At 41.7% G+C, this 25916-nt stretch overlaps 1 protein-coding gene across 1 annotated transcript in view; it reads left to right on the forward strand.

Moving 5' to 3' along the window:
• The window catches only part of LOC144468501 (uncharacterized), a 108258-nt gene extending 89210 nt beyond the window's left edge, over positions 1–19048 (forward strand). Inside the window, exons 5-24 of the mRNA XM_078178041.1 lie at positions 3–931; positions 3020–3294; positions 3974–4321; positions 4710–5030; positions 5567–5911; positions 6330–6633; positions 7140–7780; positions 8150–8527; positions 8642–9460; positions 9714–11666; positions 11847–12133; positions 12663–13242; positions 13747–14037; positions 14400–14640; positions 15367–15710; positions 15920–16211; positions 16751–17065; positions 17419–17696; positions 17947–18351; positions 18976–19048. Coding sequence (XP_078034167.1) covers positions 3–931; positions 3020–3294; positions 3974–4321; positions 4710–5030; positions 5567–5911; positions 6330–6633; positions 7140–7780; positions 8150–8527; positions 8642–9460; positions 9714–11666; positions 11847–12133; positions 12663–13242; positions 13747–14037; positions 14400–14640; positions 15367–15710; positions 15920–16211; positions 16751–17065; positions 17419–17696; positions 17947–18351; positions 18976–19011 — 9382 coding nt within the window. The 3' untranslated portion in view covers positions 19012–19048. The remainder of the gene's footprint in view (positions 1–2; positions 932–3019; positions 3295–3973; positions 4322–4709; positions 5031–5566; positions 5912–6329; positions 6634–7139; positions 7781–8149; positions 8528–8641; positions 9461–9713; positions 11667–11846; positions 12134–12662; positions 13243–13746; positions 14038–14399; positions 14641–15366; positions 15711–15919; positions 16212–16750; positions 17066–17418; positions 17697–17946; positions 18352–18975) is intronic.
• The last annotated feature ends 6868 nt before the right edge of the window (positions 19049–25916 follow it).

The following is a 25916-nucleotide window of genomic DNA, read 5'->3' on the forward strand; positions in this document are numbered from 1 at the left end:
TTACAAATTGAATCGCAAACCGAGTCGCAAGAAGATTATTCTTCGAAAGAGGACTCCGATGTAGCTGCTCCGCAATCCACCGAAAGCCCTCCGAAGGAGGAATCCCACGACGTTTCTACAGAATCAACAGTTCAAGAGCCAAAGAAACCTGCATCAGAGGAAGATGTTGACAAACCGACGACCACAGAGACAACGAAGTCTCCGAGGACAGAAGAGGCGCCGACGGTGCAACCGATTCCGGTCACCGAACCAACGCCACCGGTTGCCCCGTCGCCGTCGCCGTCGTCGCCGTCGTCGCCACCGGTTGCTTCGTCGGACGCGTCATCGTCTCCGATCGATATCGCTCCGAGTTTCGCCAGCGTGTTGCCCCTCGAGACGTACCAGTCGCCGTCTTCCAACACCCCGACCCCCAGATACCTAGACGATTCCGAAATACCGAGCGTGATCCCACTGGGTGACGATTACACCGCGTCGCCGGACCCGGGGACGACCTCGGAGATCTTCGACGCCGCCACCCCGAGCCTCGATGTAACCGAGGTGACGACCACCATCACGTCACCGACACCGGAGGACATCGAGGCGGGCTTGGCCGACGACCTGTACCTGTCCCTGTCGAGACCGGACTTCCCCCAGATCTTACCCTCGAAACCGACCGTCGTCGACGAACAACGAACGTTACCCCCGCCCGACCTCGAACCGAGCACGACCGTTTTCTATACGGAGACCGTAGTGACCTCGACAAGGTTAAGAACGTACACGTACGTGGTGACGCAACAGAACGGACTGGAGACTAAAGTAACGTCCTCGACGACCGTCAGACCGAGAGTGACGACCCTTACGTTGACGGTGCCCGTCACTGTGACTGTCACTCCGACCGTGCAGTCGTCAGCGAACGCCGTGTCGTCTGTGTATAGTCCAGTGCCTGCTGCTGGTGAGTAGCTATACCGGCTTTTTACCGAGCCTATTCTACGAGACGATCCTCGCGTGAACTGAACGTTGTCGTCGATTTATCGTTCGCCCGAACAGAGACAGAGGGGGTCGCATGAAACCTGCTCACTTTTGTACAAGGCTTGTCGAACTTTCGCGTGTGTCTCTTTCGACTTTTTAGTTGTTTCTTTTCTGTTCTCAAACACTTTGTGTACATTGTGGTGCTCGGCTGGCTGTGCGTGTAGATTTTTCTTTTTGCGAGAAAGTTGATTTTTTCTTTTTGTGGTATGCGATGGTTTCACGCAACCCCTGACAATGATCCATCTTTCAATCGACGAACCGACCGGCGAACGATTACAGTACACGCGTGGATCGATGTACAAAATAATCTTTTTAGACTAATATTCATTTCCTCTCGAGGTAGCGGACTTCGAGATTGTACAAATTCTATTCCAAGTCTCGCTCCAATTGGCTTCTGGCATTCTAAATTCTTCCCTGTGCAAACAGAACTATCCGATACGTGTACATATATACTGTAAATGAAAGATCTTGTACATACTTGATCGGCCTGTTATTGTTGCGTGTACATTTGTCTCTTCTCAACTTGAACCCTTTGCACTCGAATCTATTTCCATTATACTTTAAACATATTTTTTTACTTTCCATATTTCTATGTATTTCAGGTATTTTTATATAATTTATTGCGATTTTTCATTGCAATGTATTATATAGAAAAATTAGGTTTACTAGCAAATACAACGCTTGTCGTTTTAATAATCTTGAAATATAAATAAATTTGATAATATTACAATTATTTTAAGAAATATAATAGCAATTTTTAATGGCGTCGCTTGGAGCCGCCGCTCGAGTGCAAAGGGTTAACCGAGGATTTTCCAGACTTCTTTCAGCGAAATCGATGTCCACGATTTCCGTTTCGCGTACTGTACTATACTTTGGTATGAGTAGGTGCTACGATTTATCTATGAAAACGTACGTGTTCGATCACTATTGGCAAACAGGCTCTGTTTTACTGTGTCTATGTATTATATGTTCTCTATTGCAACCCTCTTATTAGGTAACAATATAACAAAATAACAATGAGTGTATTATACGGATTATACAGCATAAGATTGGACGATGATATACCTTTTAAATACGATGTATATGTTTATGCATTACGTTAGGTCAAATCACGTTATAGTTTGCAGAGTAATTAACTAAGTCGATAAGACGTTGCTATATTAGTTAATTATATGATCCAGCAGCAACGCGAGTTATTAAGAAGTATGTACAGTATAGTTAACGTCGTCAGGCGCCTGTGGATAGGCTACACTGGTACACGGATGTATCAAGTTGCGGTGAAAACAGGCGTTGTCAAATGGATCTGAACAAAATTTTATAGACTTAAATTAACTTATAATTTTATAGATTTTTCATACATATTTGGTTAGTAAATTTATTATAGCTGTTTTGTGATATTACTAAATTCTTGAATATTGCACTGTCTTTAAATAGAAATTCTTTGTACAGTAAGTGTGCAAGATAGACCAGAAATATTTTACAATAATAATTAAAAATGTCACAAATAATTGCTCAAAGCTTTATATTTTATTGCTCGTTGCTTTATATTTTACTATAGTTTTTCAAATTCATTTTTCTCGTAATTTACGAATCCTGGAACAGTATTTCAAAATGCTTGATGAATAATTTATTACAATAATTATTTCTAAGTCACAAAACCAAAGCAACCCACCATTATTTTTAAATTAATTTAAATCTCGATAGTTTTATTTTAATCTCGACAATTTTATTTCAATCTCGACAATTTTATTTTAACTTCGACAAAAGTCACCCTTTAAATAAAAAGAATAGCGTCACGCATACGACAGTGAACGGGTTAACAGTTGCAGGTATCGCAAATCGTTTAAAAAACAATAGCGATTTATTAGAGTGTTACACAAATATCTATAGCGGTTCATAACTAGTCTATTTATAATATCACAGGATCGCGCGGACGATTTAGTTATAATTAGAACGGTATTCGAAGTGAGAGCCGGAATCATGATGTAACAGCGTGAATTGCAATGAACAGGAGAGCACGAAGTGAAAGATGAGGAAGGTCGAAGGTTCAATCTGGCCACTCGTGTAATGTCGAACGGCGTCGAGGTGATCGTCGCCGGGCCAACGCCGGCGCTGCGATGGGAGAATTCTATGCCGCAGCCCACGCTGACATTGTCTGACACGGTCGTCATGATGCTTCCTCAAGATAAGCCGAACGAATTTGTCACGAAGACGTGCACCACCACGTTCACGTACCTCGCTACGATCACCAAGGACGGGACCACTACTGTTTCGACGGAACAACAGGTGAGACGGCGCGGGCCATTGTCACCGGTGACGATAAACGAGGACGAGCCAAAGCTTATTATCTAAGACCTTGTTATCTAAAACTTAGGCTGAAGCATAGCTTTGGCTCAAGTATAGTTTAGGCCGAAGTATAGTTTAGGTCGAAGTATAGTTTAGGTCGAAGTATAGTTCAGGTCGAAGTATAGTTTAGGTCGAAGTACAGTTTAGGTCGAAATATAGTTAGGTCAAAGTATAGTTTAGGCCGAAGTATAGTTTATACTACTATCTAGCTACCTCAGGCTGAAATTAAAAATTGGAAATTATATAAAAGAGATATTTGCGAAATTAATATATTATTTATAGATTGTATGTGTAATATTTTCTAGGCAAAGAATAGCAACAATTCAAATTCGTTTATTGGTGGATAGTTTTTGGAATAAATAGTATTAATGATATCGACTCAGCCTTAATTACTTCAATTCATTAATCACAATTACTAGACCACTTAGAGATAGTTAATTATTAATCACCCCCATGATTTCGCGTTCATTAAAATCGTTAATCATCGGATGACCTTTCGCCCACTTTTGCCCCTAATATATTATAATATAATAATTTAATACACGAATTAAATATAATCCACCATCGTTTAGTCGAATAAAGTTATGTGCAATTGTTAACGAACCTATATTCGACAAAGGTTGTTGCGAACACGGCTACGGAGGAACGACATAGAAAGCCCGGATCGGAAACAGCAGCGGTGACGTTGGAAGCATCGCCGACGTTGAGGACGGAAATCTTTAAAACAACGTACACGTATCTAACACTGAACACCGATCACCCGAACGTGAACGATGCTTTGGAGAGCAGCTCGAAAGTGATCGCGAACACGGTGACCGCTCCGCAGCATTATTTAGACATGATATTGGAGCCATCGGAAGCACCGAGACCGGAAACGAACACGTATCTCAGCACGAGGGTGCTGGAGAAAACGTTCATGGAGGACGGACGGACGAGGATCGAGACCACTAGTGACACTGTTACACAGGTACGTTCTTTATTCTTGAGAAATTGCATTCGTAATACAATAATTGTTCAGTTGAAAATTGTTAACTCTTTGCAGTCGAGTAGCGATAATGGGGTATCATTGAAATTGCTACAGCACGTTCCAAAATAATTTTTATATTATACATTTAAAAATGAAATGAATTTTTAATGATTTTTTAAATATATCGTGCTTTAATGGAAATCTCAAAGGAGTCGTAATTATTTATTGTGCAACGAATTTTTATTAACGATTTCGTATTCAAATCAAATGGAATCATTCGAATAACGTTAAATCAAATATTCATCGAAATTACTGTTTTTAATTAATTGTTAAAATTATAAATTTGTTAAATTTACGTTGAAGTTAATTATTGCTATATTTTCCACAGCTTATAATAACCGAATCCGCGCCGCCGCCGCGTCCAACCAGCGTCACCACCACTCTGACGGCGTTGGATCACACCGAGGAGAGCATGACTGATGTAATGAAGACTTATTATATTACCTACACGTATTACAATACGTTCCTGGAGAAAGGTAGCACGGTGGTTCGCACGAACGTCGCGACGTCCACGGACGTCGTCCTGGAGAAAGTTCCCGTGAAGAAGACCACGAAGACGGCATTGGTGAACCCGACCCCTGAACCCATTCAAATCTTCGCGACAAAGACCTATCTGACGACCTTTACATACTTTACAACATTGCTGCAGGTAAACCGTTAGCATGGATTACCTGTACACGTTACATGCCGAAAGAAATTGTTATAACAAAAGAGAACCTCTTTCGTTTTATTTAAGCATTGCTAGGTCAAATAAATAATAAAGTAAATTAAATAAATAATAAATATATAAATTGTAATTTAGCTGAGACTGTGATTAAGCTAATTTATTATCTAGAGTGACATAATTTGTTTATTACTATGGAGAAGTGGATTACATGACGTTTTGAAGAGAAAAATATAATAAGAATAAAAATAAAAATATAGTAGTAACATAAATAAAATATAGATCAATAAATATTAATAATACAGTAAATATTTTTAAAAAAGCATTGTTTAGTCCAAAGGAAAATATTAAAATATTTCTTTAGTTGTTTTATTTATTTCATCAAATAAATAAAACAGTGTTAACAAGCAAACAAGTCACTGTATAAATATGAATCTTTATATCGCGCTTTCTACAAGATAAGAAGACACTTTTCTCGCGCAGCGCATTATAATTTCAAATTTAAATTCCTGTGTGAAAAGGCCGGAGCAGATGGAGAAACATCGACAACGGTGTCGTCACGATCTCACATCGTGGAGAACGTCGTGACGGAATCGATAGCGCCCAGTTTACTGGATGCAGGATACATGAACGCCTTGCTGACAACCGCGCATCACTCTGACCCAGTGAAGAACGTGGTAACCGGATCGACGATCATCTTCTTCGACGAGGAGGATAAGATCGATCCCACCACCACCAACTTCCAAGAATCCACCGCCACCGTTGATAGCCAGAAAGACGAAACCATTGCCGCGAGTTTGGTAGCTACTGAGGTCTCTCCCGTTGTCAGCGAGTCGAACCTGAAACCCGTCGTACAGAACCCTCAGGTAATTTTATTTATTGCTATTTATTTCTATTTATTTCATTTTAATTTTATTTTTATTCATTTGATTTTTGTTTATTTGATTTTTATTTATTTGGTATTTATTTATTTGATTTTCACTTATTTGCTTTTTATTTATTTTATTTCCACTCATTTTATTTTTATTTATTTTATTTAATTACAATTGTATTATAATTGTCTCCTTCCGTCGCATAAAGCTAAGATTCATAATTATCGTTGACGTAACCAAAGCGTTAATAAAAAAGGAAAAGTTTGGCAGTATAAAATTGAAAATACTTATTAAAAGATCTTTAATAATTCTGCTCTTATAATTCTGATATTTAAGTTTTTTAATATAGTATTAACATATAAAATTTAATATCAGGGGAACACAATTTGTAAATAAAGGAAACTGATTACAGGAGAACAACGTGACCACGTCAGCTTCCGGTGACAGCGGCCCGAATAAAAGGCCGGCCAACCAGAACACGAGCGATCTCCAAGTGAGCAATCTCCTGAGTCTTGGGTCACTGGGGATCAACGCGTTGGGTCCGGTTATTACGGCGATGGCCGGTCTGTTGCAAGGAAAATCCACGATGACTCGTAGAAACGACACGGTGCCGCAAGCAGAGGCACAGGAAGTTACCACCCAGAGATCACCGATTTACATACCGGTCGCCGAGTTCGCCGACGGCGACATCGAGACTGCTGAAAGCCAAAATATAGGTAAACAGCCAAGATATAGGTTAAAAATTATTCGTCGAAACAGAAATTGTACATTTGTGAGTTTCGAAAGAATTTGAGATAGTTTGATAATTGTAATCGATGTTATTCGTTGAGAAATAGATTATGATTGTTTCATGGCGTTGGGAGAAATATTTCGAATATTATAGTGAATATGTAAAGAAATAAAATTTTATTTAAAATATATTTAATTATTAATATGGTTATAGTAACGATAATATATTTATAATATATATTTATAGTAACGATAATATATTCATAATATATATTTACAGTAACAATAATTATTATTAGAATTTGAATTATGTTATTAACCCTTTGCAGTCGGAGCCATTTTAACTAGAAATTCAAGATATTTTTGGCAATAAGCAAATTTGATAAAAATTATTTTGAAACATGACAGGATCACTTTTAGAGTCGCCATTGTTACTATAATAACAAATCTCAAGAACATCGACAGAAAATTAAATGCCCAATTCTTCTTGAAGGTACCCACCTGGCCAACCTGAACCACAACTACATAGCCGAAACGCGTCACAAAGTGGCGTCCAGCCTGGCAGACGGAATCCCGATTTCGCCAGGTGAAGTGATCACCGCGAACAGCGACGTGATCATCGGCAAGCCGGGTAAAATGGCGCCGCGACCACCGCAAACGTTCTTAGAAGACGAGGAGCACATAGGCATGAAACCACCCCCGTTACCGGTGCCTAACATCCCGGTGCACCCGGTGCTCGAGGTTCTGGAGAACGATCGCGAGGACTCGCAGCCGCAGCAGACGATTCAGTCGCACAAAGCAGCTCAGATACAGATATACCCGGCGCACCAGGTCTACGAAGAGCATTTGAAGATCCCGGTCACGATACCCGTGGAAACGAAGCCGGTGTTGATGCCGAAACAGCCGCAGAAGCTGCATCCTGTACAGTCGTCGCCGCCGAAGAGAATGGGATCGAAGCAGGACGTCCTGGAGAATGATCCTTTGTTGAAGCCGCCGGACAGGCCGAACGTGGAACAGTACGCCAATCCTAATTCGAATTTGAAGGAGCCGGAATGGAGTCCCGAGAAATCGAGGAGGCCTTGGAGCGCCAAGGATCCCGTCAAGTTTCCGCTGCCTCATCCGCAATTTGACCAGGTGGGGGCTTGTTTTATTAACCCTTTACCCTATTATATCGTGGCAGATCTCATGCGAAAATTGGAAATGTTATTTAATAAACATTTATGTTATTCGCATCTTTCAATTTTTATCTATCAAATAGAATAGTAAAATATCAGTAAAGGGATTGAAAAGTAGAAGAGGATAAAAACAATCGATATATTATGACATAGCATTTTTATTTTTTGATAAAAAATTTATTATTATTATATAGTAAAAAGTTGAAGTTTTATACATAGTAATATCAAATAAAGTTTAAATATTCTATGAAATTATATATATTGAAATGTAAATCGTTGCTAATTTATTGGAATTAAAATATTAATTTATCTGATGGAAATTTCGCAGAAAATGGACTCAGCGAAGCCGTTGCTAGAAAAACCATGGCCAACGGTGTCAACCGAAGAGCAGAAGCGACCCTTATGGGCGCAGCAGGACCCATTGATCCCAGGATCCCCTATCGTCATCCAAAGTTCGGAAACTAAGCCAACCATATCGGAGCCTATTGTCCATCAAGTGCCGCACGTGATCGACAGATCCACGGGCCAGCCGTTGTTGGTTAATATTCAACCGAGTCAGGTGGCCAATGTCGTGATCCCACAGGGTGGTACTCAAGCCCTTATATTCGGCGACACCAGCGAACCCCATATAAGTGGACAGTACTTCGACGATCCGTCGCCTTATCCGGACTCTGACATTGGCTTGGGATTCATGGGGATGCAGAGGGTGAGAATTTTCATTTAAAAATTTAAGGAGTATTTAGGTATAAAGTTGGGGGTTACTATATCAAGGTTATGTCACGTATAATCCCATATCACAAACGAGTATCTCTATATCCAGGTAGAAGATCTGCAACAATACTCAAACAGCAAAGACCCCGCGGACTACATGGTGCCACCGTCTCCACCCTTCAACTTCAGAGGCCAAGAAAAACCAAGTCCCCCTAATCGCCCAGCCACCATTCCCCTCTCCCAAGACCGTTTCAACTACGAAAGGCCGCAAGAAAAATTAGAGACCCCAGTCCTAAGACCCTCTAAACTGCCAGCAGACGTGCGCTTGATCAGACACTCGAACACCTCGAATACCCTAAACGGACAAAGTCACCACCACACAGAACTTTCGATGCACCATCGACCAGAAACGATAAACATCCGTCCCCAAGGAGGAGGACTGTACGCTCCGAGTCACACTCACGTTCCACCTCGAGGACAGTTCCCCAATTTCCAAAAACCTGGCGAGCCTGGCAACCCACCTAGAAGAATAGAAGTGTCGACACCATCGGACAATTCCCATCGCTATATTTTATTATCCAAGCCAGATTCGGGGAACGAGATTCTGTTGAACTCGAACTGGAAAGACAAAAAGCCGACGCGGATTGTGTTGAACAATAGACTGAGACCGCGTCCGCCGTTATGGTCGACGACGAACAGGCCTCTGGACAGGCCGATCTACGTGGAGAGGCCGAATATCAGGAAGCCTATTTTCAGTGGACCTCAGAGACCACCGCCGAAGATACAGAACCAGGGCACGTATGTTCTACCGCATCGACCGATCATCAATCCTCAAATTCATCATGAATCCACGAGGATATCGACAGCAAGGCCGGGCGATGATCAGGACGATGTCACTGACAGGCAGCCTTCGTTTAGACCTCCTCAGGTAAATGTTAATTTGTTGTCGTATTTTGACGGTTTTGAATAGTAATGAAAATTATTAACATCCCTTCGTAACATCTATCGTGGCATCGAGTGCAAAGGGTTAATTATTTTATAATTATTAACGCTGTAGTATTAATATTAAATTAATAACCTTCAATATTATTATATAATTTCTTAAATAGTCTAAATCCACGTTAATCACAAGTTAATAAAAAAAAAACAATTTTAACAACAACCAACAATCGCTTCCACAGATCGACCTCCAAGACAGACCGCCCCATTTCTACCAAGAGAACAAAAGGCCAATCACAACCCCCCTGAAACCTCAACCAGAATACGTCGAGGAACACTTGCCGACCGGAGCCAAAGAGTACCACAACCCTTCGAGCCCGAAGACAAAACCGGACGACCCAAAGTCAAGCCTAAACATTCCAAACATCGATCAAAGCGCTTCCCCTAACTCGGAGATGCCGTTAGAGTCCTGGCAGAAGGATGCTCAATCAGATAAGACCGCGGACTCTGAGATCGGGGCGTCCGAGTACGTGAAATACCACAATCAGATAAAGGTGATCCAGGAGCCTGAGAAGCCGAAAGGCGAGGAGCCTGGCAAGGCAACGAGCAGCAACCTAACCTTGCACGAGAACGGGGCGCCGGGTAATATAGTGATTGGCAAGCCTCTGGGTGGACTGGATCAAACACAAGAGCAGAAAGAGAAACCCGTTTGGTTGAATGCTGGCGTGCCGTTTGGTCATAAGATCGAGGCTGCTCCTGGCCAGGTGATATCCTACGGACCGACTTATTATAACGCGAGACCTAACGACATGGCGATTGTACAAGGCAAGCCTTTCGGCGTGTACAATGGCCATGAAGATCCGTCGCAGTTTGGTCACAAGAGGAAGGAGCCTAGACCCGATTATGACATCGTGCAAGGGGTGCATACGACTTACTATGGCAACAGGAAACCGAATGATAACGTACATTTGGAGACGTCGACGTCTAGACCTCGTGATCGCGACGATACTATAGACTTAAGACCTCCGGCGATCATTCCTCATTTCGGACCGGATGTGGAGAAGCCCAGCAGGTACCCTAGACCGCCTATTATAAATAAAGTTGAGACCAGGCCGGTGCTGTATCCTAGACCAGAGAGCGCGACCCATGCGCCGGAGAAGAAGCCTGACCAGGTGAAGCAGCACGTCGAAGCCAAGCCGAAGGAATCGCTGGCGAATAGCAGTCTATCTGACAACGATAAAAGCAATAATAGTCAGTCGCAGTTAGGCGGCTTCGTGAACCTGAATTGGCAGGGTGCAGCGAAGCCGCAAGATCAGCGATTGGAGGAGTCGAGGCCGGTAGGACAGGACTCGCATTCGAACAAGAGCGACGTGATTAGGACTAGCATCAGGAACAGCAGCGTGTCTCAGAGACCTGATGTACACTTCCAGGCTAATCTGGATACATTGAAGCCGGCGTTCGAGAAGGCTCGTCCCAAGGTGACGCATCCGGAGTACAGTCCTGGAACGAGGATCCATCCGGAGTATCCTCATATTATTACTAAACCTAGGCCCCAGGTGCCAGGACCAATAACCATCACGACAGGTAACACCAAGCCGGACACCAGGCCGAACATTAAATTCTCGCTGCCTGTCGAGGCTATAGGCCAGGAAGTGGACAGCAAGACGCAAACAGAAAGACCCCCTAGCATGCTGATCACGGTGACGAATCTGAACGAGAAGAAAAAGGACGAGTCTCTTGACACTGCTTATCAGACCAACTTTGCGGTGCAGGGTGCTGATAAGGGAGATTCTATTAAGCATGATACCAGGATCAGACCAGGTGAATCGTCTCCTGGGGATGTGCTGGGCATTGAAGCAGTGAACGTGCCATCTAGGGACATGATGCCGCCTCCTCTCAGGCCTCCGGTGCCCAACCAATCGAATCAAAACGAAGAAGAGGGTCTGAAGCCACCGCCGATTCCGTCCCATGACGTCGTTGGACTCTCGCCGCCTCCGGTTGATATTACGACCACCAGCGGCCCCATGGAAGACCGATTCCCATTTGCAACTGCTAATGACTCCGGTCTGAAGCCGCCGCCTAAGTATATACCCTTGAAGGAAGCCACCGTGGCTCCTCTGCCGAGCGTCAGCATGGTTCCACCTAGCCCTAGACCATCAGTTGCTAGACCTTTCATCGTGGAGCTGCTTTCTCAGGTGAGAGAGATTAATAATTAGCGATTTTTCTTGGATCAGTCGTTTTTTATTTCTCTTTAGATTATTTAATCAAATTAAATCTGATTAATATATCCGATATATTAATAAATCCGACTAATTCATTTGTTACCTCGTCGAGTTTAATGGACAACTAATTCGATGTTTGTTTCTGCTCGCCAGGACATGGTACCACCCCCGCCAGCGACACAAACCACCAGACCCCTCGAAATAGCAACAGTCAGGCCAGCGGTCGCGGTGTCCGGTTCGATACAAATCGCTACCGCGGTCGCAACCTCCCATATACCAGTCATCCACGACATCGAGTCGAAAATACCGATCATTCATGGCACCGTTGATCTACCAGTCGTCGTCGACGTTCCGGAGATTCTCAGGCCGGCCGAGACCAGGATGACGGAGCACGTTAGCATCTACACTGTACGGCCGTTCGACACCAGGCCTGTGTCCAGGTAAAACGATGTCCTTTTTCAAGATTAGGTTTGTCCAATAATGCAAGGATACATTCTACGTTAATTTTGACCATCAGAAAAATACGTGAATTAAATTACGATATATCTAAATGTATTTTATGTTCCTGACATTATTATGGCTTTAATATTAATATGTTTATCGTGTAAACAATAATAAAGGTATACAATATTTTAGGAAGAATTTACTGTAGTTATATAATTACGCTATTAAAATTCGATCTGAACGAAAATTGTATTTGAATCGAATACTGTTTAGTAAAAAATTAATTTTTAACGCGATTTACAAGCTAATCTGATGCAAAATTGAAATTTCTATAAAATCCAAGAACTATATAATAGTTGCTACTAATCATTTAACAAATTAAAAATAAAAATAATCCGTAACAAAGGAGTAGCTCTATGAAAACGTCAATTTGACCTTACATAAGGTCAAAACCCTCGCTTCATTGAATATTACGTTCAAAAAATGTCGAATCCACGTTTAATTTGTTAATTCATTAATTTCCAGAATATCTATACAACCAACGCCGATGGCGTCGACGAGCCAGGTGATCCCAACGAAACTGAGACCGTTGCAAGTGGACCACATCCAACCTAGCCGATCGTCGTCGAGCATCCGAGACGTCGAGCCGACCAAGTCGTACACGTTCGAGGTGCCCCGGAATCCTGTGAAGCGGCCCGAGCACCCGGTATTTTTGGAATCCAGTCACGAGAATGTTTTGCCGTCGAGCAGAGTCGAGCCGACCGAATCGTTGACTCCTGCGACCACCACCACCACCACTACCACCACCACCACCGCTAGTCAGAAGAAGGACGATCATCGGTCGACGATGAAGAAGGATGAAAGCACGAAGGTGGCTACCGCGCAAGCGACTTCGGAAGTCAAACGAAGGAACGAGACGACCGTCGATGGATTGCCCAGCGTGGTGACCAGGGTTGACAGTTCGGTAACGAGGGTAACGAGCGTGCTGCCGGACAAACATCAGGTTAAGATCGTGCCGGTGATCAAGATGACGAAGGACGTAGCGAGCACCTCGACGCGCAAAGCTGCTAACGCCACCACCACTGTGCAGATGAAGCCGAAAGAGGTATGTCAAGTCTTTGTTAATGAAATTAATGTTGTTAGATACTATTGGATGGTTTTTATTTTTTTCTAGAGTGTTTTCCAATTGATTTCTTTATTTGTGTTGTGATAAGGGGTTGGAAATATTGAATATTCTGTAATTTAATTGTAGAGGTGAAATAAGTGTTAATATTGACTTGATATTGTTAATATTAAGAATATAGAATATTCGATATTTTTTATTTATATGTGTAAATATAATATAATAATTTAAAATAGTTTTTGACAGTACGAAATTAACAGTATTAAAATTAAAAATTATTTAAAAATTGTCAAAAAGCTAGCCTAAATCTTTCAACCCTTCCTCAATTTAAAAAAATATTTTAGTCATCTTATATTTAGTAAAGTTTGCTAAAATATATAAAATATATATTCTTTTATTTTATTATACAAGCAGAAACACTCTCACAGCATTTAATTCGATTTTAATAATTTTTCCCACAAATTACCACGTTTTTTGATCGCTCAGGTGACGAGGTTCCAAACGTCGACGGTGACAAGGATCGAGACCTCGGTCCTGGGATCTCCGCCGACCACCAGGACTCTGCTCATCACTCATACACTGACGTCAACTACAGTCGAGACAGTGACGGAGACGTTGGTACGTCCTACCAGCGTGATATCCACGATAACGTCGACGATTCTGCAGTCGATCGTGACCAGAATACCGTCGACCTACGAGAACGTGGTGGACAACGACTCCATCTTCGTGGTGATGAGCGACCAGAAGCCTCCAGCGCCTGGAGCCGAAGAGGTAAATGTAAGACGTCTTTCAATTGCGATGACAGTTTCAACCCCTTGCGCTATTATAACGAGTCTGATTCATGCTAAAGATTCCACGTAATTTCTACTAAATATGAGTATTATTAATTTTTTACGGTCGAAATAAAAATAAATTCTTCTATCAATTAATATCAATAAATTCTGTTATTATCAAAGCTTAGAAACGAAAGTACGTAAAGATAATTATTAATAAAAATATTATTAATTATTATAAAATTGGTCCTTTTATTAAAAATATTAAGGATAAATAAGGGCTGATCGATGCAGCGTGAAAGGGATGATAGTGCAAGGGGTTAATAATTTTGGAAACAAGATGTTTAATTAATATTGTTTTTGTAGGTCGAGGCTGAGTACGGCGACATTTCGAGGGACGAGCAAGATCCGACCGGGAACGAGATTCACCGAGTTTTGGCCGGCGGTGTTCTTGGAGCACCTGTGGTGTCTTTCGAACCTGTTACTAATCAGTGCACGCCGGAGTGCAGAGCCTCGAGGTCGGAAATCTGCGCGGAAGTCGAGGGCGAGATGAGGTGCGTCTGTCGACCTGGATTCGCTAGGATGTTCCCTGATCGGCCTTGTAAACGTGAGTGTTTCGTGCCTTAATTAATTAATTAATTTATTTATTTATTGTTGATGCAGGTTTGGGTCTATTTTTTGAAACGTCAAACATTTCTATTTTTATGTTATATAAAGGAAGTTCTAAAAATCATTTGCAATTGGAAATGGAAGATTCCTGAGATCATTTCAAGCAACTTTCTAATTTATAAAAATTTTCTACGATGCTTTGTTTAAGAGTTATTAAGGAAAAACAGTGGCCAATGAGAGGCGAGATCAGCTGTCGCGAAGCGGTCGCGCCAATCAGTGGAACACAGCCGCCTCGCGCTAGTAGAGCTCGCCTTTGATTGGTTACTTTGTTTTGTTAATAACTCTTGAATAAAGCCGCGAATCGTATTTTTGTTAAGGAAAAAGTTGTTGCAAATTACCCAACGAACTCATTTCCAAATGGCAATTTATTATAAATCCACTTTGGATTTTTTGTAATTGTATGTTAAAATCGATTACATGCAATTTAAAACCTACGAATGCTTTATTTAATAATCAATAAATTCTCTACTTATTTATATTAAAAAAATGATGGTTGAATTTTTACAATCGTTTCTTCAGAATCTTTTGAACAATATTTAACAAAGCCATCTTAGAGCTTGATAACATAAAGAGATTTTTGTCAGAGAAGTTTGTTAATAAAACTGGCGCTAAAAATGAAAGCTATTTTATTGTTTAATATTTCGTTATTTATTATCATGTTTAGCAACCTACACCTACACCGTACGGGTCGGTTTAGACCGCATCGGGCACGAGCCAGTGAATTACGAAACGAACATGAACGACACGACATCGCCAACTTATAAAAGACTGCTGGCTCCGACTAAGGACGCGTTGGACAGGACTCTGATGCAGAGCGATCTGAGAGACATATACAGGGGCTTGAAGATAGCCGGTTTCACTCCAGACCCGACGAAAGTCGAATTCCACGTACAGCTGAGCGATAACGCCAATGAGACGAGGCTGAAAGAAGTTCTTCAGAAATACTTGATCGGAAGCAATTACAGCTTGGGAGGCACCGAGGTCTATGCATCGAAGAATCTCGAGATGGTTTGTTTATCTTTTTTAATACTTAATGAAAGAATTAACATAGAAGACCTAGTCCTATCTAGTATTTTATAATTCCAACTGACAATTTCCACGGTAAAAGTCTAGTAATTCCATTTTTGATACAATCGATTAATGTAATAATGATAATTTTAAAAATAATGGTATCTTTAAAATTTGTCTCGAATTTTACGAATTTAATAACATTGTAGATCGATGCGATCGACTTCGACGAGTGCATAACGGAGGAAGGTGGTCCACACCATGACTGTTCACCGAACGCGGCCTGTTTCAACTTACGGGGTTCTTATCAGTGTTCCTGCAAGGAAGGCTGGGCCGATTTGTCTGAGAACCCGACCTATCCTGGACGCTTGTGTTCCCAGGCTCCATTAGGCTGCCCTAGCTGTAATAATAAGGGACACTGTGTCACGAACACTAACGGACAAGAAGTCTGCGAGTGTTTCCCGTGGCACAGTGGACAACGCTGCCAAGTCAATCTCAAAGGTGAGTGATAAGTATCCTAATCTCAGATGTATTATATTATTATAATATTAAATGTGTTGTAATATTATAATATTAAATATGCTATAATATTCTAGTCTTAAATATGCTATAATATTCTAAATATATTATAATATTCTAAGCTTAAATATTTTATAATATTCTAAGCTTAAATATTTTATAATATTCTAAGCTTAAATATATTATGATATTATAATCTTAAATATATTATAATATGCTAATGTCAAGTATATTATAATATTATATAAAATCCATACAACTTGCAAAAACTGCCATACCAAACCCCCCATACCATCCTGGTGAGTCGACAGTAAAAATTTCGTTGACACACGTTGTCGTCGCACGGAATCCTCTCGCACATGTTCCCCACAGCGGGCAGAGAAAGTTGACGAAATTAATTACCGAAACAGTGTCCCCGAAATCGTAACTTACGCAGCGCGTTCGCCGAGGGAGGGAGGGAGCGACGCGAAGAGCGTGAGCATCGAGAGCAGCAATTCACAAGGGCATAAATCTTGTTCCAGTGCTACTGATAGCTCTGGTTACGACCGGGGCGATATTGCTCGGTCTTCTGGCTGTGTGCGTGGGCATGGCGTGTTTCCGTCACCCAAGCCGAAAACGGCAGACCGGCGACAGAAGAGCTATGATTCCTGGAACGGGCGGCGACACCAGCAGCGAGGGCAGCGTCACGGATCTGGCGATACCCCATCATGTGCCGCACGTACTGCCGCCGCCGCCGCAGATGATAGCGCCGTTGCCGCCGACCAAGAGACCGGCACGCAAGATCGCCGGGAAACCTCGCCAGCCGCCGAGAAAAGCCACCATGGTCTCTGCATCAGGTTCGTTCAACGATAATCTCTCATTTCATTTTTTATCCTAGCTTTAACTGTACTTTTTTATTCTACCCCTTTACTCCTTATTTCTTTTTATTTCTTTTATTTTCTATTTAATTCTTTATTTCACTTTTTTACTCTACTGTTTTATTTTTATTTTTATTTAATTTTTTATTCTATTGTTTTATATTATTTTTACTGAATTTCTTATTCTATATTTCTATTTAATTTTTATTTAATTTTTTATTCCATTCTTTATTCAATTTTTTTATTTCACACTTTTATCGTATCATTTTAAAATCATTAATTTTAAAAAATCGTTAAATCGTTAATCAATCTCGTTGTCTCGTTGCTTGCAGTGCCAGTGAACGACGAGCAAAGAGATCGCTCGCTGACCGTGATGATCCCCCGTGCTAAATACAGATCGGCGCCCCAGTCTCCGCAAAATTACAAGTCCGGAATGAGCACGTTCTCAACGGAGGAGCACAAGCTGCTCAGCTATCTCGACAACGGCACGCACAATACCGGAAACAGAAAACAAAGTGTAACCAGCATGAAAGACTGCAAGGAGACCGACGTGCAGGTGATCCGAACACCGGCGACACCGACCGGCGCCCTCGTCAGCGCGGGTTTCCAGGTGAGCTTCCATGGTAGCCATAAGCAAAAGACATCCGACTATTATATAATAATATAATTAATAGTTATTATATATTAAATAATAACGATCAAATTATTATTATATTAAATTCGTAATGATAAAATTAGTACATATAAAATATTAACGGTAAAATTATTATTATATAAAATTCATTATGATAAAATTATTATATATAAAATAAAAACGATAAAATTAATTCTTCATTTAACCCTTTCGTTTAAAAATCCAGGTCTCGGCGACGGTGACACGAACAATGGACGCCGACTCCACGTTGGCTCGATCCTGTGGCGAGACAACGGTGGAAACTGCAACCAAAGTGTTGCGTACGACGGATCCAGGCGATCTTGGATCCACGCTGCCGCGCTCCTGCGGAGAGACAACCATCCAGGCGCCGACGAAGTTGCTGAGACTCGATTTAGGGGAGGCCGGTTCCACTCTGGCAAGGTCTTGCGGCGAGACGACGATCCAGCCGCCGACGAAAGTCGCCGACGCACGGAGGAGCAGCATCAAGGACAACAGAGACAACAGAGACACCCGGGACAGTGCCAGCGAGGGGCACACAATGGCTGAGAGGGATCTGGGAAGCACGCTGAGACTTCCGGCGCAGCATCCGCCTCTTTACAACCCGGATAGGGTGAGTGCACGACGAAATGTATACTATGCTCTGTTTCGAAACAGCTTTTTGCTTTTATGGGGGGTTGTCTGGTGCGGAAGTTATTGATGATATAGTGCACGAAATTGATAGAGATATAGAGATATGTAGATGTAGAGATATAAAAATATAGAGGTCTAAAAATATAGAGATATAGAATTATAGAAATATAGAGATCTAGAAATACATAGAGATCTAAAGGTCTAAAAATATAGCGATTTGGAGATCTAGAAATATAGAAATCTAAAAATATAGCGATTTAGAGATCTAGAAATATGGAGATCTAGAGGTATAACAATATAGAAATATAGAGGTCTAGAGGTCTAGAGGTCTAGAGGTCTAGAGATCTAGAGCTCTAGAGATATAACAATATAGAAATATAGAAATATAGGAATATAGAGGTCTAGAGATTTAGAGGTCTAGAGGACTAGAGATCTAGAGCTCTAGAGATATAGAAATATGGAAATATAGAATTATAGAAATATGGAAATATGGAAATATAAAATAGTGCTTAGCAATAATATTAACAGCTGCATAATCCTGCTATAATCAACCGATCCTCACAGTCACTCTTCCAACGTAACAATTCTCTTCGAATGTCCACAGGCCAGCGATCGGGAATCAAACTTCGACTCCCTCTAGGCATCGCAATTACTCCCTTGAGAAACAGAGTATCCGGTCGACGGATTCTAGCTAGTGGACGAAACCGCTGGACGGTGATTCTCCATAGGTTCAACGAAACCGTTCAATGAAAAAAGAAAAAAACAAAGAAAACATTCGTCGCTGCCAAACGGACTTAGAGAAATAATCGGAAACCGGAGTCGCCCGACGGGAGAAAATTCTGTAAATCCGCTCATCCTGAACACTGTCGGTCTATAAAACGGGATCAAAGAGAAGACGGTTAGGGAGAGAAAAAAAGGAAAGGGTGAACGTTGAAAAATATTTTCGATAAGAAGCTTTATTTCGTTCGCTTTTTTTCTATTAAATTTAAATATTTATTGAAAGAGAAGTTTCGTACGAAAATGTTCGCGAGATCGACGGTGTTCAGGGTGATCGACGGATCACGGGAAAAAATTGTTAAGAGAAACGGGAAATTTTTTTTTTCGAGGAAGCGCTTTCCATTATTTATTTATGCATTCGTGAAATCGCGAGATTTTCAGGTGAGGGCGCACATTCTCTTTGCCGTCGACGGGATTCTTTAATCGGGTACGATTAAAAAACGTGAAACGAAGAAGCTCAAACTCAAAGAGACGCGCGCGTTATTTACCCCCGTGCCAAAATACAACCAATGAAAAAGGGAAGCTTACTCGACTTTCCGTATATCGTTATCACGTTTCATTTGCCGGTAACGGAACGCTCGAAACGTTTAACAAAAATTTATCATTATTCTGGAAGTATATGGAATATGCTCACTGATTTTAGAAATGAAAATCTAAAGAAAATAATTCCTGACTTTGGACGGCCATTAATGCACTGTGAATTTTGTTAGGTTATGACTAGAATTTATTATAATATAGTAGAAGGATTTATGGAATTAACCCTTTGCGTTCAGAGCCATTTTAATTATAGCCATTTTAATTATAGCCATTTTAGATTAAAAAAATTGAACTGAAATATTTCAAATATCTTTTTCATCCACATAAAACAATTAAAATACAATAGTTAATCGACAGCTACTTATACAAAATAAAATTATCCTACCTTAATTGCAAAATGCTATTAAACAGAAATTCCTTTTCTTTCCTATTTATTTTAATATTTTAAAAATAATATAACAATGTTCTCCAATCCTTTTAGTATAAAATTATAATATTTCAGTTCTACAGTTGCGAACATTGTCTACTCACTTTGTTCACAAAAAAGCAAAACACTCGGCAGATTACTGGCCTCCATTTCTAGTGTCCATCCAAAAAACACGCTAAAAATCGCAGAATCGAATTTCGTGGGAACGTTTCGAGAATCCGGCCGGCCATCGAGCGAACCGAAACGTGACTGAAATCCAGTGTCATAAGTTGTGAACGACGCCGATCGTCGCGGATCCGACGGTCGCGCGCGGTCGATCGCGGAACCGGACATTATATTATTATTGTTGTTGTTGTTTGTTTGTTTAGTCTATTCTCTGAAGGAGTCTCGTCATGTTGCCCGGCTTCGTCGGGAGATGTTTGGCGCCGATGCGACGATCGCTAATGGATCGTCGTGCCCCCCCATTCGATCGCGTGTCTCCATTAAATATAAATCGTGTTACGGTGTCCATGAAAAAATTCGAATTAGGAACAGGGCACCGTAAATATAGCGAAACACGATTTACATTTAGAAATATATAAAATTTTATATCTACGTGTAGAAATGCCTGTAATGTTTATTTATATCGATCGATTTTTAATATCTCGATTTTTAATATTCTAGCGATTATTCAGATGTTTATTTAACGTTTTATTAGAACGCGATCGAGTAGTTTAAGAATTTTAATTAAACAGAAAGTTTTAATCGATTTTACGAGGCTTTGTTAAAATTTCGTTTAATTCGTTTAGAAAATGGTAAAATTGATTTGTTAAGGAACGTCGTGGATAGCGACAGTGGAACGATAGAATGCGATCGGATGCGTGTGTAATTATTTAATCGAGACGAAGTCGCGGCAACGTCGCTTTATCAGACTCGAGGAAGAGCGAGCAGGACGTGTCGCATAAAAGGCCGCGCGCAAAGTGCATTTAACTCTCTTTTTTTTATTTTTTGTTTAGCTCAATAGGTAGCGTAAGCGGACGCGTGTTTACGGAGGACAGGTGTATTATTAACGATTATTACCTTTATCATTATTATTAATTCTCGTAAGAAACCGCGTTTAACCAAAACTTGAATAGAAACGGAAATACGACGATGCTCGTACCTTCTTTTATCACGATTTACTAACTCCCGTCCTTTCTACGCCGAGAAAAACGCGAAAAAATTCTTCTTTCTACACGCATATATATAGATGTATATGCACGGATATTAATGTTTATATATGGATGCGAGCGTATAAAATTACGCGGGTCTTGTTATCTATATAGATAAAGAACCGAAGAAAATTAATATCTGTGCGTAATCATAAATATGTATATATTACATATACGAAATGAAATTATATATATAGATATATATAAATATATATTTATATACGGTACACTTATAAATATATTCTGTTGTACATATTGTCTCCTCGAGAACCTCTTCTACCACTTAATGCTATTGTAATTTTTGTATACTTTAGAGCCTGTATACTTCAGCGTAATTTTAATAAAATTGAATAATATAAACCATCGTGTTCGTCTTCGTTTCCTTTTTCCGCGTTACAAAATCAATGCTGCGTTTAACAATACTTATTTGTACGAATTTAATATAAATTAATATAAAATACAATTATTACTACAAAATTCAATACAATACAATAATATAGTATAATATAGCATAATATAGTATAATATAGTGTAATATAGTATAATATAGTATAATATAGTATAATATAATGTAATATAATATAATATACAACATAAATGATTCGTTCCCAGCAGCACAGCAGACCGCCGTAACGAAAGCTCAACTACCAAGCCACCGCCAATCGCCTGTCCCCTAAAGAAATCATAGCGAAGGGGTTAAGCAAGATAGGCAAACAAGTAAAGCCGTGATCTCATCATCTCGCCGGACACAGAAGATCGTACCAGTCATTTACCGGGCAAACCGGTGCCGGTCGGTGAAGAAACGTTGTAGCCCACACCGCCGCTAGGAAGATAGAGGAAACAACAACAAACAGACGAGAGGCCCCGGAGAACGGGGACAACTTGATTCTCGGTCGGACAAAAACCGTGGACGTGCGCCGGGCCGCGTTTCTCGATTCGTCGCGGCGCGAGGCGCGGCCTGCAACTAAAACGAGCCTAATCCACAAAACAAACCGATCCGTCGGGGACCTCCTACCCCCCGTTCCCCCCCGCCTCGGTCCACCACGCAGCACCATTCCGCAGGACGTTCACGAACGCGGCCGGATCCCGTCGTCGTCCCCATACGCGACGAAAGAGGCCCGATTCGTCGAACGGGGCCTCCTCCCTCCTCCCTCCTCGTCTCTCCGCTCTCCTCATCCACGTCCGTTCGTCCGACGGTGGACCGGCGACTCTCCACCGCAAATGACTTTATTTATACCGCCGGCCCTTATTAGGACTCGCGGAGCCCATGGCCGTGTAAGGTTGTTCCGAAGGTAATTTCGCCGGTATCGCGGGCTTCTTTTGTCGGAGGGAGGGGTCGGAGGGGGCCAGGGGGCGCGCCGGGGGGGTGTCTCTCCCCGCGGTTTTTGCGCGGCCGCGTCTCCGCTGAAATTACTCCCGGCTGTGGCGTGTGCAAGTTTTTCGTTGCGCGACGTTTGCGCGAACTCTGTGCCGCTCCTCAACCCCTTCGCCCGGTCTCCCCCCTTCTCCGGCGCGCCCCTCTCTGTGCCTATGGTCGAGCAAAGGACGAGAGGGGGGCGCTTAGCGATTCCGCGACGATTTCGTTGGAAAAGCGAGCTTGAACGATCGGAGATCGGTTCTTTTGCGCGTTCCGATTGGGGGGATGGGGTGCGCCTTGCACCTGGTAACGTTTCGCGGATTTTATTGTTGCTAGGACGAGCCTGACTAGGGTACCTATTAGGAGGGAATTGGAGGGGCTGCGAATTTTAGTTGCGCGTTAAGAGGTGACGAACATTGCAGTCGATCGCGCGGTATGTCGTTGTTCGGTAATGAGAGGGTTAAAAATACTAATTAGAATTCTATAATCTTCTAATAATCGACAAGTAAAATTTCCAAAATCTCGAACGAGCGTCGCGTTGCGTATGAAATTATTTAATACGTTCTGAAAAGAATTGATGAAATTAAGGAAGATTTGTTCAGGCTGAAAATAGCTGAAGGACATTAGCTAACGTGTGTCAAAAATAATTTTCGTATAATGCTAAAGGAAAAATATGGAAGAAAATTGACGTTAAGAAGTGTTCCGGAAAATTGACGAAGATTTAAATAAAATTCTAGGAAGTTGAAAATGGTTTAAGAAAATTCAGGAGGACTTGGGAAAATTCAAGGAAATTGAAAATTAGTATTTATAGAATATAGAAACTAGTTTATATAGAATATAGAAATTAGTTTATATAGAATATAGAAATTAGTTTATATAGAATATAGAAATTAGTTTATATAGAACATAGAAATTAGTTTATATAGAATATAAAAATTACTTTATATAGAATATAGAAATTAGTTTATATAGAATATAAAAATTATTTTATACGTAGCATAGAAATTAGTTTATACAGAACATAGAAATAATTTTTTAAATTTAAACATTGATAAGGTGCATAGAAATTATTTTAAAAGTTGGTACAACGATTTCAGTGGTGTCTCCGATTGCAAAGGGTTAAAACTCTGTAATCTCCTAATAACGAACGACTAAAATTCCGAAAATTTCCAAAATCTCGAACAAGCGTTGCGTAAGAAGCCGTCGCGAGAAAGAGAGAGGCCCAGCTTCGTAAAAGAACGCTTTTCTTCGGCCAAGGGACCCGCCGTCCGGGAATGTTGCTCGGTAAAAGTCAAGAACGGGAAACGGTCCCGGGCCGTTTCGACCTGGCAGCGACGGCTGAACGAAGACGCAGTGCCCTTTTTTCCCGGAATTGGCAGGGCACCGACGCGTTTTTGCGACGGTGTTGCGCGGGGCGCACACGCACCCGAAGAGAAATTGGAACCCCTTGCGTCCTCGTGTTTCCACGAGGACCCCCGCCGATTTCACTCTGCGCGCCCTTTCTCCGCTCGCGCGCGCGCGCGCGCAACCTTCTTCTCCTCGTCTTTCCGCCGGGTCGCCCCGATCGCAGATAAGATTTCATCGATGGAAAATACGAGCAAGTCGCCGCCGAGGGATCGGTAACCCAGCCACTCAGGACCTCGGACAGAGAAGAGGAAAAAACCGAGAAACTTGTGAAACTTGTGCGCCGAGAGAAAGATATCAGGGAATTCCAATTTGTGTTCGCAGCGAGCATGGAAATTTTAACCCTTTGCACTCGAAGCGATTTTAAATGTAAATCTGGAATAATTTTTCTGTTTCATACTATTTCCATTCTATGTAACAAAATGCACTTTTATGATTACAAAATTTATTCTCGTGACTCCTGCCAACAGTTTCACTACTTAACAATTTTTTAAATCTAAGCTTTGTTTCTATAAAAATTATCTTGGGATGTGGTAGAAGAATTTTAGTGGTGACTCAGAGTCACCACTCGAGTGCAAAGGGTTAATAACTCCCAATGCTCGCACATTTCCCCTCACTCCAAATAAAGGCGTTGATGTCCGAACGGATACACGAATCGGTGAAGCGATCTATTGGAAACGTTCGTGAATAATTCGGCAGCCGTTAAATCCGTCCGGGACCGGTGCCGAGTTTCACGTGGATGAACGAAAATGCCGGCGCGGTCGGACGCACCGGGAGAACCGTTCCGAGGATCACAATGGCGTTACACCGGCCGTTTCGGCCGCGGTACCCCGGCCGTGTATCGCATGTCACGAAATAAATTGTCCAGAAATTTCAAAGGTCGGCGCCCTTTGTGGGATTAGCCGGGCACCGCGGGTTACCAGTTACAAATCACCAGGTACCAGTTACCAGTTACCACCTATCACGCATCCACGCCGCCGCTGCCTCGCCCCCGCCTCGCCGTTGCCTCGCCGTAGCCGTACGCGAGACCGTGGAATTATTGCGACCCAGCATCGCACCGCAGCGGCGTGAATCTTCGCGAGGATCGTCTAGACGACTCCCGCGGCCATTGTGTCCGCGCCGCATGGTAGTCCGCATTGTTTGTAAACCAGGCGTGATCGGAGCCCCGGACGATTTATAACTATCGTTTCAGCGGACCCCCCTTTTCGCGCTCTACTCTCTCCCTCTCTTTCTCTCTCTCTCTCTCACTCTCTCTCTCTATCTATCTTTCTCTCTCTCTCTCTCTTTCTCTCGCGTGTCAATCGCGTCTCGACGGATCGATTGCCGTCATAAAAGCCTCTCGACAACATTCAATCGGCAGGGAAACTGTTCTGTCGGCTACCTGTGTCCTACAATCCGGCTTGAAATCCTCTGTAGGCGATGCTGTCCGCCGCTCTTTTCTTGCTGCGAGATTCAGCGATGTTTAGGTTGGATATGCGAGGACGGTTTAGCGCGATGCTTTTCGAGCCGGGAAATCGGAGCTAATGGCCGAGGAGAATCGAAAAGGCAGATGATGGAAATGTTAACGAGTTGGTGCTGTGTAGAGTCGTAAAAATATTGGGGTAGTTTGGTCCAAGTTCGACTCCTATGACGAATGCTTTAATAAATATATATATATATAGTATATCAAAAGGAAGAAGTCTTTTACAAGTCCTTTATTGTAATATATTGTAAGAAATTTGAAATTTTTTTAATTTTTATTCTGTTTCTGTTTTGCACGATTTTATTGCTTATGTATTTTTTAATTTAATATTCTTCTTATTACAGTTCCTGTTACAATAATTTTGATACACCCTGTGTATATATTATATTTT

This window comes from Augochlora pura, chromosome 1 (genome assembly GCF_028453695.1).
Source record: "Augochlora pura isolate Apur16 chromosome 1, APUR_v2.2.1, whole genome shotgun sequence".
In the NCBI taxonomy this organism is placed as follows: Eukaryota; Metazoa; Arthropoda; class Insecta; order Hymenoptera; family Halictidae; genus Augochlora; species Augochlora pura.